At 43.7% G+C, this 14571-nt stretch overlaps 1 protein-coding gene across 10 annotated transcripts in view; it reads left to right on the forward strand.

The window, feature by feature from the left end:
• Nucleotides 1-239: 239 nt before the first annotated feature.
• LOC115575337 (potassium voltage-gated channel subfamily C member 1-like) overlaps nt 240-14571 on the forward strand; it is a 115399-nt gene continuing 101067 nt past the window's right edge. For 3 of the 10 annotated variants that reach the window (XM_030407320.1, XM_030407319.1, XM_030407322.1), the window contains exon 1: nt 240-1363. In XM_030407320.1, the coding sequence (XP_030263180.1) occupies nt 821-1363 (543 nt within the window). In that variant the 5' untranslated portion in view covers nt 240-820. The remainder of the gene's footprint in view (nt 1364-14571) is intronic. The other 7 variants (XM_030407328.1, XM_030407323.1, XM_030407324.1 and 4 more) reach the window with 6 other exon arrangements.

Raw genomic sequence — 14571 nt, forward strand, 5'->3', positions numbered from 1 at the left:
TTCTGTCCAACTCTTTTTTGTTTGTCCTTTTCCTGTTTTAACATGACGATGCCCTAATTCGCAGTCTGGTCCATAAAGAAATGGTAACACAGTGCTGACATCGACCTTAATCCCGTTGGGATGGATGGAGCACGGAGTGGGGAGCCAGAGCTCATCACCATCATCAGTTGAAGCTCGCTGATGCTGTGGGAGTAAAATCTCTGCGGCAGGTCCAACTGCTGCAAAGACTAAAATCACCAGAGTGAAGGCTGTCATAGGTGTGACGTTCAGGTGTTCATATTTTCGGCAATGTGCTCATCGGCATCTCAGCATTTGAGCTGTTGCAGTGAAAAAAAAGCATCTCGTTGCTGTCTCCCGTTGCCTCGCAGTTCAATGAATCTTTCTTTTTTTTTTTTTTTGCCGTTCCGTCCAAGGATGCAGCAAACTGGTGTGCAGCAGAGAGCCAGAGGAACCGACTGTAAAGAAATCTGCTCAGCAGAAACGGCATATTTAACTTAAATACATCAAATGATCCAGTAATATGGCTACAGTCCGTCAATCAGGCAGTCAGTCATTCAAATGTATTGATTCATAAAATCCGCATCCTACATCTTCTCTCTGTACACACAGACAGACTGACACACACGCACGCGCGCGCGCGCAAACTCCTCCTTCCTCTCCTCCTCTCTCCTCCTCCTCTCAGTTGCCCCTGTGACTCCTTGCCGGGACGATATAACAGTAGCCTACAGAGAGGCGACTGGCGGTGGATGGGGAAGGGTAGTAGCCGCAGCAGCAGCAGCAGCAGTCGGGCGCATCGACCGAAGCATGCTCCAGCGCAGCCATGACTTGCTCGGCGTCAGATAGCGAGAAGATCGTGATCAACTGCGGCGGGATCCGACACGAGACCTACCGGAGCACCCTGAAGACGCTGCCGGGAACACGCTTGTCTTGGCTGACCGAGCCAGACGCCTACAGCAACTTCGACTACGACCCCAAGTCCGACGAGTTCTTCTTCGACCGTCACCCGGCCACCTTCGCCTTCATCCTCAACTATTACCGCACCGGCAAGCTCCATTGCCCCAACGATGTGTGCGGGCCGCTGTTCGAAGAGGAGCTCGCCTTCTGGGGCATCGACGAAACGGACGTGGAGGCGTGCTGCTGGATGAACTACCGGCAGCATCGCGACGCAGAGGAAGCCCTGGACAGCTTCGAGCAGCCCGAGCCAGACGCACCTGAGGATGACCCGGCACTCACCGGCGGGGCGGACGGCGACCTGAAGCGGCTGTGCATGCAGGAGGACGGCCGCAGGGCGACGTGGTGGGAGGTGTGGCAGCCCAATATGTGGGCGCTGTTCGAGGACCCCTACTCCTCCAAATACGCCCGAGTGAGTGGCCGGACAACTTTCTATTCTACTCTATTCTATTGTGGTGCGCGCTCACATATCTAGGTTTGGCACTGTTTTGGCCACTGCGCATTGTGACGCGTAAAGTTACTTGTTGTGAAGGAATCTGAGGATGTCAAATTCACTGCAGTGTTTTTTCAACAAGAACAGCCAAAACAGACAGACAGACAGACAGACAGAAGGACAGACAGACAGACAGATAGACAGATAGATAGATCCTCTCTTCCGCACCTTCTTTTTTTCTCTGCTCATCTTAATGCATGACATTCTGCTCTTCACTTTGCTTTTCTCCTCAGCGTAACTACCGTGCTGCTGCTCTTTCTTTGAATCTCTCTCATTGATATGGTCACGCAGCGATTCGGCCACTGCTGATGCCCATTTGTCTGTGCGCATCACCACAGCCTGCTCTCTGTCGGTCTCTCTCCGGTGTCTGTATGTGTGCACTTTAAGCACATGACTCAATTAGGAGTTCCTCTAATTTGGGATCCAGTTCTCTCTCTCTTCATTATCAGTCCACGTTTGGTGTACATTGTTCTGCGGTCCAATAATGAACTTAATCACCAGGAAACTGAAAGTGAAATCCAAGGGTTAGTGAGTAGTCCTGCCTCTTCTCATCTGCTCTCTGTCTACTCTGAGAAGTTACTGACAGCACGAAACTAAAATCCCGTGGGCAGCAGCTTCCTCGCACTTTCAGGCTATAGGTTGACGGGTTTGTGCATGTTTCTGTGTGTAGATGAACACGAATTCATGAATGCACATGAATGAAATACTGCGACATGCGAACCTGACCTTCGTACTGCGATCTCAGTTTGGTTAGATTTAGGCACTAGGCACATGACATGACTTCACCACCTTACTAAGCTTGAATACGTCGCTTTTGACTTGTGTTTTTACATTGGATACGAACACTGCATATTGTGTCATCCTCGACCTCCTCTCTATACCAACCTTCTCAATCGTTATACGACTTCTCCTGACTTCCTCCTTTGCACTTACAATTACCACAGCTATTAGAAGTTGTTGCCTAAAAAGAAGCAGAAATATGGGTCGTAATAAGTTGCTTGATAGTCGACCTGTATGGTCATATCAACGGACTGCAGCTTCCAGATGTGAAACTGGAGTTTGTGTCCTCTGTCAGTCCAACAGTTAAATGTTGGCATGTACAGCTTCCCAGAATAACATGTGACGTTGAGAGTGGGGGGCGTGGTTTGTGATGCTTGGCAACATAGAATCTGGGTGGCGTGGGTGACAAGTAGGGCTGGCCAGTATATACAGTACAATATATATCGTTATTGTGATACGAGGATATAAACCATCTGAGATTTTGAATATCACTATATCATGGTATGGCACAAGTGTTGTCTTTTCCTGGTTTAAAAGGCTCATTACAGTAATTTGATGTCATTTTCTGAACTTATCAGACTGTTCTACTTGTTCTAATAGTTGCCTTCACCCACTTCCTATACACATTACTGATAGTTATCCAACAAAAATCAGTGGCAGTATCTGGCAGTATCAATATGAGGTATTTGGTCAAAAAAACTGTGATATTTGGTTTTGTTGCTCAGTCCTAGCATTTATGAAGTGGTTTTGAGGAGATTTTTCAAAATATTAAGATATATATTATATATTGAGGTACAGTGAAAAATATCACAATATAATTGTTTACGCCCAGCCTCTAGTGACAAGGGACAGAGACACATTGACACACTGACTGACAGGAATCCGTCTGACCCTGACTGTGACATGCTACCAATATTAGCTAAATATGCCGTTGAACTCCACACTTACAAAAAATGCGTAAACTGAGCTGTACATTCATCTATAACTTAGCCGATGTGTTTTTATGTTGTTTTATGTTAACTTCCAGTGGCACACAAGTGCGTACGTTCTGTCACAAAATTTTACACACAAATGTTCAACGTACCCTAAGCATATTGCACTCCAGAGAAAAATCGGACGGAATTCCGCAAACTACATCGGAGACCGTGAATGAATGGTCTGCCACACGGACACAGAGCTACGTGGAAACAAACCTTGGCTGTGTCGTCCCAGTTGAGGAGGGGCGACAGTATTCAGTGACCAACAATTTACTTTTCAACTTCAAGGAGACACATGAAAGTTAGTTTGGTGTCAAACAATGTGTGCAGAGTTGGAAAAATACCCTCACTATTGCTCTCAGAATAATAAGTGCTGTATATATATTTCTAACCAGTTAATTTTCCTCACTTTTGTCTTTTTTCTATTTTGCTCTTTCTCTCATCTCTAACCATGATCTCAATCTTCCTCTCTTTTCTCTCCTCAGTTTCATCCCTTTCCTCTCTTGTGCAGTCGGTCAGTCCTTCACCTTTCACCCGTGTCTCCCTCTGCCTTTCTCTACTTAATTATCCCCAAAAAACTCTATGGCTGTTTGCAGAGCCAGAGGCGAGTGCTGACCTGGAGCTGAAGTGTATTTTCTGTGGACTATGCCATGTGCGCAAAAACAGCATATTGACTTAGCTCCTCTGTGTGATTTAGGATGGAGACATACAATCACATGCTACGCACACACACACGTGCACCTACACACATTAGGGCTGCAACTAACAATCATATTTTTATCATCGATTAATCTGTTGATTAATTTCTCAATGAATAACTTTTGGTTTGATATATACAATGTCAGAAAATGGTAAAAAATAAATGTTGGACAGTTGACCATCCTCAAATGTTTTGTTTGTCAAAGATGTTTAGTGTACTGTCATAGAGAAGAATTTAGACATTTCTTTCTTCAAAAAATTGATGAATTAATTATCAATATAGTTGGTGATTCATTTTCTGGTCGAAAACAAATTGATAAATCACTGTAGCTCTAACACGCGGGCATGCATATGCACACAATGGTCCATAGACTTCTTGCAACTTCTGCGAGGAGAAGTTTGGAAATAAATATCTGTACATATTGAATTTTTCTTTATTTGATTTTCTTGTAAAAATCATTTTCATTATTAGATTGCAAAAAAATCCAGAATATGTTTTCTAGTATTCCCCATGTAAGACACTGGGACACAACATTCATCCGCCAGACTCTTCGACTTTGCTTTGTATACTTCTGCACTCAAGGGGAACTTCACGAGGCGATGCTGAGATACCTTTCTTTGTTGAACTGGCTCTGAGTGACAGTAGTGAATACATGCGCATATTGTGGAAATGTTTAAAACATATGGATGTGATACGAAACTTGGCATTCAACATTTTGCTGAATTCTTGAACATCAGTGTTCTTCAGCAAGGTTGTCCTGCACTGAGACACATGACTAAGAACCGCAGCTGGATGTCCATGAGACACAGCTACCATGTGCACTGTGAGCATTTTTCAAACAGCGCATCCTCAAGCAGCCTGTACCTTCATCACTTCTGTTCATTTTTGTGTTTGCTTTAAAAATGCCTCTTACCAAAATACATCTATCAGAGAGCAAAGTTTGTAGAGAAGAGTGTGTGATCTTCAGTCTGGTGTCTGGGTGTCTAAATGTTTTCTCTGTCCTACAGCAAAAAGGAGAACCACACCTAACTGCCTGAACAGGTTCTGTTTGACATGCATGTACTTGTCATTTACAGGTGGAGTTACAGATGTGCAGCCTGAGATGTCTGTAGTTGCCAGTTGGTCCGTGTGTATGTCAGCTCGTCATATGTTATGTGGAACTGAAAACAGGCAGAGAACCACTGGTCTGTCCAGGATGACACCGAAGGAATAAGAGAAAGGGAAGATCATAGTGGGTGTGGATTGGATCGGGAATCTTTCTTTGTCACAAGTGCGTCTCATATTTAGCACGTTAAGACAGACGTTTTTGACCCAAAAAATCTTGCCTTGTGCAGCATGTTCATGCATTAAACCTCAGTCAGAAACTGAATGGCAGCCAAATAAGTGATGGAAGAATGGAAGTTTTTTGACAGTCAAAAAAGACAAATTGAATGCGAGGGTGGTGTCATGGTGGTGGTGGTGGTGGTGGGGTCTGGGGAGCATCAGTGTGACAGCTGAGGTGACTTTGAAAGTGTTGCAGTCAATAGTTTTGGTGCCAGCTCGGTGACATGGAGACCGGTTGGAGGGGTTGAGGTGGGCGGCCAGCGCAGCAGCAGTACCCAGGTGGGCTGAGGTCACAGCGGCTCGTTTTTAGCTGATTAGCTTGTTGGAGAGCGACGAGGGCGAAGCTGCTCCGTCCTGCCAGCTGCCGGCGGGAGGAGGTGACGCTAGATGACAGTGATGGAAAGTGAATGACTGGACCGCTGCTTTAATTCATACAGCTGTCCATTAAGTGAACGCAACATCCTTTCAAAGATAGGGTTTTCCATTTCTCGCTTTTTCCTCCTGTCCTCTTGTTTTCTTCTCTGCAGTCCTGTCCCTCCTCCTCTCCCGTCCTCACTACTGACGGCTCGAGCTGCTTTATTACCGAGATTCCAGAGCTGAGTGCTGGATTGCTTATTATCGCTATTCAGCCCCCCAACCCCCTCCACGTCCTCCCCCTCCATCTCCCTCCTCTACTCCCCCCTCCTCTCATTCTCTACAGCTCTCTGCTTGTGCTATAGCGTAACACTGCAGTCCCCGTAGTAGCTGACTGCGCTGTAGACTGCTGCAGAGGAGGGAGAGACGGAGGGGGGAGGGGGGTGTTTTTGGTTAGGGTGGCGATGAAATTAATTCACAGTAAGAAGCAGTAGACGCAGAAGAAGCACAAGATGGGGGTCACATTCGACACCCCCTCTTTTCCCATTCCGCTGTCCTTCTTTTCTTTCTTTCTTTCTTTTTTTTTTTTTGCTTTTCTGCTGAGCTCGGCAGGCTGGACGCTCGTATCCGTGTATCGATCGGGCAGTCCGTCTCAGCTCGCCTCATTCAGGTGGACGTCTCAGCTGAATGGTGCCCCTTTGTAAGCAAAACCTTCCTACACACTCATCCCTGCTCCATCCTCCCTCCATCCTGCTACACAGCGGGGTGTGAAGGTCCCAATTCCCTCAAGGAGAGAAACAAATACAGCACAGTGGCGGCGCACATATATACACACACACACACACACATACACACACACCACACACACACACACAGCTACCCTTACGCACAGTTACTGTACTGCCACGCACAGCAGTTGTGGCCACGTTAATGTCATTTTGACCTCATTCTCAGAGGCTTGGTTACAAATGTGGGTATTTGGGTTCATCATAATCAGACATGAATACATGAATACTGGCTGCTGTGCTAGTTTTACTTGATCAGACTCTTAACTATAAAAAATATGTGTTGAAACTGCTAAAACAGAAGTCCCAAACCAACAGGTACATTTCATCACATTCCTTTAGATATTTGTGAATGAAAGCATTTGAAATGTGGCAATCTTAGATACATACTTGCCGACGCTACCAATTTTTGCCAGATCTGGGTTACTTCTGGCTCTCGGCTGGCACCCAAACATGCTGGATGGATTTGTGAAAGCTGCTAGAAGCTGTTTGAAAAAGGGCAGGCTTTTAAAAAAAATACACTTGGAAGGTGATTGGTCGAAACTAGGAGAGCACTACCACAAGTGGAGCCAGTCAGTAAATCATCTGAGTGGCTGCTATGATGACCTAATTTCCCCCCGGGGATTGATAAAGTTATCTATCTATCTATCTATCTATCTATCTATCTATCTATCTATCTATCTAGCGAAAACACATTTACCATGAAGAAAAGCCTTCAGGGCCATTCTGTCTTAGTCTTTAGTCTCTGTAGTCTAGTCTCTGAAACAAGCAGTCTCGCTGATTGGTCATGCCCGTAGCTGCTGCTGCTCTCTATCTACCAGTTCATCGCATGGTGCTGATTGTTTCAATGTCCGTCTATTCAGACCAAGCCCATAGCTTTAAGCCAAGCAACATGGATTCACAAGCTCACATGGTCATTTGATCTTGCAAATCCAGCTTTCTTGCAAATCAAAAGTGAGTGCCTCAGTTTGTGTGGGGTGTAAGTGTCGTGGCAGAGGGTAACCCAACTTGGAGGCAGAGGTGAGCACGCACACACGACCCTGCCTAACACGTGTCACTGGCCCCTGTGCGTGCTCATGCCCTCTGCTTGGTTCAGTCTTCTGCTGAAATAGGTTGAGATCCAGATTTTTATTTGGCAAATAGCAAACATGACAGATTTTTTTCAATTTAGATCCATGTATTACTCCCTTAGAAATTAACAAAAATGTCTATCTCATCATGTTAAAGAAGGTGAGAGAGAATTCTGGGATCACCCTCTATATCTGGATCCAAACCAAAAGTTAATGGGCTCTATTCTGGGTTGATACCACCATCCAAGCTTCATGGAAATCCATTCAGCAGTTTTTGTGTTATTCAGCTGACAAAATAAAACAAAAAACACACAGGCAAAAATATAACCTCCAATGCAGAGGTAATTTATAGTGTTGAATAACATCCTCTTTTAAAATGAAATGAAATGAACATTGAGAACATGCTGGATGACTTGAACTCATCAGGCTGTTGGGGTACAGCAGCCGGGAACCACTGCAGTATGTAAATTCCGCCTTCCCGTTCTTATGCGTATGTTCCACATTTCCATCTCAATCTTGAAAAAAAAAGCAAAGCAAGGTCTAATACCCAACATGTTGAACTATTCCTTTAAGAGCTAAGGTGAGACAGATGGTCAGTGGGTGTAAACTGGCTCTACTCATTAACTGATTCCCTCAAAAACAAAGAGTTAGCCAGCGTTATTTATGGAGCAGGTACATTACTGCTGACCTTCAGTAGGGAGTACAACATTAGATAGTAATTTCACTGCAAGAACTCAATTCCACTGCAGCAAAATAACAAAAACCAGATGATGAAATGTAATCACACGTACTTAAGCTGTTTTTAAAATCGTCCTGTCTTTTTCTCTCTTGACATTTTTTCTCTGTCTTTCCTCCTGTTTTTAAAACCTTTGCCGCTGCTCTCTCTCTCTCTCTCTCTCTCCCCCCCTCCCTCCTAGTAGTGTTGCTGCGCTATAAGCAATGTACCTAGGAAGGGTCCCCCTTCCCCCTCTTTGCTTTTCAGGATAATGCTGCGACAGAGCTTTCTTTCTCTGTGTTGCCCATCGCGGGAGAGAGAGAGAGAGAGAGGTGCGAATGTAAGAAGAGAGGCTGCAGAGAAAGAGGGACACCATACTATAGTTGATGACATGTCAAGAAATAAAGCGTTTAACCTCTGAGTGATCTCCACTGTCCTCTCGCCTTGCAGGGGTCAATAACGCAGTCACCGAACACACATACGCACACACGCACGCGCACACAGGCACGCACGCATGCACGCACACACACACACACACACACATACATACATACATACACTGGTTTAATGTAGAGACACACACACTCATGCAAAAGCGCTAATTGAGCATAGAAAATAGCATGTGCAGTAAGCCTCTAGCCTAGCACAGCCGAACACACTCACACATGCAGCAAAGTACTGCAGAATGATCTGCTGCGACGCGCTGTGCAGTGTGTGTGTGTTTGAGAGAGAGAGAGAAAGGGGGCTGATCTGCTGCTACAGCTTCTTTACTGGCTCGATTTGAGCCACATTACTCCGTCACTATTTGGTGCCTGCATTTACACTGTAAAGAGCAGACAGGGATTTAAGACGACCAGAAGGAGTGGCTGAGGTTGCAACAAAAAAGCTTCCTGAGAGCATTTTGTCATGAACACTTCACTTAATTCATCACCATGCTTGTGTGATGAATGTTTTTCTACGGTGGCCGGGAGGTGCAAACCAAAATTACAAAATGTGAAACACTTTTACGAAGCTTGAGACAAATTTACATTTTGGAAAACATTTTTACATATCATAAAACAAAATTACATTACCGAAACAAATTTACATTTCAGAAAACAAATGTACATGATACAAAACACTTTTACAAACGCCGAGACAAATTTACAAGTGGTGAAACACTTTTACAAGTCCCAAAACAAATTTACAAATAACATCAACCGGAAAGGGAATGTACCAACTCCGGTGTTGAACCGAAATTATACAAGCAATCTGATTGGTCAACAAGACATTTTGACCGTGCTCAAATCAGCATGACAGCACGCCTGACTCATTACTCAAAATATTATTCCGCCAAGTCTGTGGCAATAGTGTATCCATCTCCATGGCAACATAGTAACTGTCAGAGCTGGAGCAAAAAAAAAAGGTAAAAATAAGGCTTGAAATTCAAACTTTCTGCCGCAAAATATGCAGAGGAAAAGTCGGGAGAAGCAGCCGCTAGACATTTCTCTGTCGACCCCAAAAGAGTGAGAGATTGGCGATAAAAAAAACAAAAACGGAGCTGTCCGAGGAAGACAGCAACAGGGCCAGGCTGCCTGCTGGAGGGAGGAAGAAGGCTAGCGAGGAGCTGGAGATAAACATGCGGGAATGAGTTATCAGTAAACGGGCACGCCACGAGAGAGTGTCCCGCAAAATGATCAGGGCGATGGAGAAACAAATGTACGCCACCGTGAGTGACAGCACAGATGAGGAATTATCTGCGAGTGCTGGTCGGCTGAATCGTTTCCTCCGCCGCAACAACTTCACTTGCAGAAGACAACTATTGCCCAGCAGGATGCCGGAGAATTCACCGAGAAGCTGGCGAAGTTTGTGACATTTTCATCCCGGATTTTTGAGAGGAAGGAATTAAACGCCTGTCCCAAATTGCCGCCTGGTCCCAAATAAACGCCTTGTCTGTTAAGTGATTGAAACAAATAAACGCCCCGGCTATTATTTATTTTCACTTCAGTGTGAAAGACACTATTGTGGCCGCGGTGAAAACGTTTTATAAAAAATCTAAAAGAAAAAAAAATCAACATCTTTGTTATAACTCGGCGATAAAAATAAGCCTTTTCTGTTTATCTGTGCAGTATTGATTCAGTTCAGGAAATTCCGAGATCGCGATAAAACATTAACGTCAGCTCAGACTAGAAAATCCTTTCTGTTGCTAGGTCGTTACTAAGGGTTGGATTATTTGATGGAGTGGTAAACTACGTTCCATCACACATATGAGTCAACTGACGTGACTGATTTTGTTTCAGTTATTAGTCAGACCCCATGTGTTTCAATGGAAACGCGACGCACACTCGCAAAAACCTTTAAAATTTGAGAGCAAATTGTCCATCAACATGGATATATTTTGATTATACATTTTATTTGTGTTGGTATTAGTTGTATAATCGCAATATTACCCTCGCGGGTGTGCTTTAACGTCATTTGAGCACTTCAGTGCTGCTTGCGGGTTAGATCGATGGACCAGATATGCTGCAGCAGTGCATAACATATTTTAATGAGGGACACTCGTACGCTGTAATCGTGGACATGATGTCATGTTTACACGGTGTTCACATCAGCTTGAGGTCTCTGAAAAGCAAACTGAATGGAGCCGGGTTATACCGCAGAAAGGCTTACTCCTCTACTCCTGATGTGAACACCGTGTAAACATTACATCATGTCCACGATTACAACGTACGAGTGTCTCTCATTTAAATATTTTATGCACTGCTGCAGCATATCTGGTCCGTCGATCTGGTCCATGCCCCTTAAAAACTCTAAAGACCGACCACACGAAGAACAAAACCGTGTTAAACGGCTCATATGTTGTCCACAAAACAGGCAAAACCTCACTCGATGGCTGTCCATCTTGAGCTCACCATGAACTCCATCAACAACAACAACAACTCGAATTGGCCGCTGCTGGGTTATCACTTCCGGCTCAACACCGGAGTTGGTACATTCCCTTTCCGGTTGATGTTATTTGTAAATTTGTTTTGGGACTTGTAAAAGTGTTTCACTACTTGTAAATTTGTCTCAGCGTTTGTAAAAGTGTTTTGTATCATGTAAATTTGTTTTCTGAAATGTAAATTTGTTTTCTGAAATGTAAATTTGTTTCGGTAATGTAATTTTGTTTTATGATATGTAAAAATGTTTTCCAAAATGTAAATTTGTCTCAAGCTTCGTAAAAGTGTTTCACATTTTGTAATTTTGGTTTGCACCTCCCGGCCAACGTATTTTTCACATCTTGTCACTGCGTGAAAGAAAGTGAGGATAATAGATCTCTACATTTTAAGATTAATTTTTGTTTGGGGTTCTGTTATCACTTGAGAGACATGACGTAAGCAACCTTGTTACCATAGCAAAACTATTTTCTATATGATTCTGCAAAAACTTGCAGTTAAACCCATGCCATTTGTACTATTATTATTATTATTAACGTTATACTCTCCATATGTGTAAGGAAACTAATTGTTCACATGACCAGCAGGTAAAGGTAAAAACAAGCATTTGAACAAAATCCAGACACTGTTCTGATGAGGTTGGTTTTGTACTTGTCAAATCTTCCAACTTGTTTGATTTGTTCAGTATCATTCATCATCATCTCTCTTTCTGGACTGAAATAGACTGAAATGATGAAACAGGATTCTCCCTCTTGTCACTTTGTTTGCAACTGTTCTATAGAAGGACATGAAAGAGAAGTTGCTGTTGGCTCAGCAGCTGTTCTGTTTGCTAAGCTGTCTCCTTGTAGCCCTATAACAGCTAATAACACCATATGCTCTGCTGTTAGCAAATAACAACAACTCCGAGCAACACATAAGTCACACACACACATCAAGACAAATACGCTCTTACACATTCATTTGTCATGGCTGAGCAGGTGCTTAATGCTCTCAAGCAGAATGGACCTGATACTTACAACAGAAGACCCAAACATTTGCTGTGTTACATTCAGCCCAGAGGAACCAAAAGTAATCCTCTTGTTCATATTCACTTTTCAGTAACCTGTAGGATGAAATACAGGATAGGTATTGGCTCCTACAACTATGAACACACTAATATCAGCTGGTGTCAACTTTTTAAGACAGTAATTTTTGAGTCTCATTTCCTCCCACTCTACTCTCTACTCGTCAAATACTAACACTTTGGGACTGTGAGTTGGGTCAGCATGAAGGATCACAGCATAGCAGAATAAATGGAACAAAAATAATGGAAGAGTTCTTATGCTAGCAAGTCAAGATTATGGTGTAATGCTTTAAGGTAGGGTGATATGACGTTATAAAGGGCCACAGTAGAAATGTGTTCATTTTGGTATAAATATGGCATTGTTGTTTCCACCTCAACATTGTCTCTGGTATATAGAGCATTTTAGTCAGGCTATGTAGCAAATGGAGGCTGGATTCTTGTGTGATCTCGAGACTCTCAAATTATCTCTTGCGGCAAAATGAAGGCAGAGTTTGAGGACGCTGCAAGAGCGCTGGAAGCATGGAGTAGACAGTAGAGATGGGGCCATTGGTCCTCCCAATTTACGCCCCTGGCCCACATTCTTTTTAAGTCCAGGTACCCTTTTTAATCATTCCTGTCCGAACTGATAGACAGTTAGGTCAAACATTAGATATTAGGTAAAAAACGATCTTGGGATGGGATCACTGAACTCAGCCGGTCAGTGTATGTTGCAGAGGAACTCATGACATGACAGAAGTGAGTTTGGTGAAACAGTTGAACTGTGGCACGCTTGATGCGGTTTATTGCTTGCATCAAATGATCGAATATTTTGGTAAAACACAAATATGTTAACGACACATATGTCAATACTAACATAGGTTAAAAGTTGAATAAAAGAATATTGAACAAATATGGCACAGTTTACCTGTCTCATCCTTTCACTTCTCTCATGTCATGTCTTCCATTGCATCATGCAACCAATTTGGCATTGCTGCTTGAAATCCATCACAAGATCGTCTTTATGTTTGTCAGATTATTTGGATTATGGCCAGATAACTGTATAATTTATGACATTCCCATAATCTCTTAGTTTAATTTTGCATTAACGACTAATTAGAATATGTTAGCATGCTAACACGCTAAAGTAAGATGTGGCCATAGTAAACATTATACAAACATTTCTAATGGCTGTATTGTGGGCAGCTGGAATTTGCAGATGTGAATGTCTGTTAAGATGTCTGGGGAGGAACTCAGTACTGTATTGTAGGTGGGTGATGTCTTTGGTGATAAGTAGTAGGAGATAGCCTACATAAACAACTATTCACACCTGGGCTGACCTTGCCCTAGCAACCCAGATGAAGGCCGGTTGGGTCAACGACCCACAAGTGGTCCTAATGACTCTGAAACTCAGAGCTCACACATGTCCTGAACGACTCTGTAAGGACACTCCCACACAGAGTTTAAAAGCCTGCAACTCCCCTCCAGTTAGTAAGAACGAAGAAGCCTCTTGGATGACAGGTGAAATGGCTTCAAGAGACTGAAACAAGTCCAGTTGCCTACAATACAGCACTTAAGGCAGCGTGGATGTTGTCGCTCCGATTCAACATGCGAAGTCTGAGAAGGTTGGCTGTTGGCCGTCTGAGCCATTGGATTCTCTGATTGGTTGTGTGCTAGCTGTATGGCCATTCTGATTGGCGGTGTCCTAGTGAATCAGCGTGGTGGTTGGGAGGGGCGGAATACTGTGTGCGCTTTGTTTTTCTATGCACTCCATTCCGTCATTTCCTGTTTTCATGTAGCGCCACCCGCTTATTGCATCTCCACGCAAGCATGGAACGTACACGCTACTGTGGAGCTGGCAGCACGTCGAAGTGGTGTGTTCAATGCAACCTTTCTGCCGAACGGGTCAGACAAGAGGCAACAGAGTGGTCAGATAAAGGCAGTTGGCTGTTGGTTTGAGTCTGGGCGGTGTGTACAGGCCTTTAGAATTACCATGACCTGGATGGCTGAGAACTTTCATCAACATTATACGAACATGCAGCTTATCATCAGCACTGGTTAACATTTTCATTGTCAATGTACACGTGAACAGAACTGCACAAATGCCCTCAAAATAAAAGTGTCCATGGGGGATTCCCCATTATACAACACGATCACAACATACAATAATTGAAGACATCCTGAAGAGCATCTTAGACGAAATGGTAATATTTTAGTGTTTATCTTGTAAGTACAGTTGAAGAAAGTGTTATGGTTCCTTAGATTGGGACAGCACCTTGACAATGTGAAATGAAATGCATGTCTGAGGATCCTGTATGGATGCCTGTTAGACTGCTCACAGTGCATGAATCCTGTCAGTGCTGAACCAATAAGCTATCCACTGCTGAGAGAGCTGATAGAGGGTGTAGGTTTCAGCTAACAGAGCTGTCCTATGAAAAATGAAAAGCTTTGCATGTGCTGTTTGTTCCC

The sequence above is a fragment of the Sparus aurata genome, chromosome 23 (assembly GCF_900880675.1).
Source record: "Sparus aurata chromosome 23, fSpaAur1.1, whole genome shotgun sequence".
NCBI classification, from domain to species: domain Eukaryota; kingdom Metazoa; phylum Chordata; class Actinopteri; order Spariformes; family Sparidae; genus Sparus; species Sparus aurata.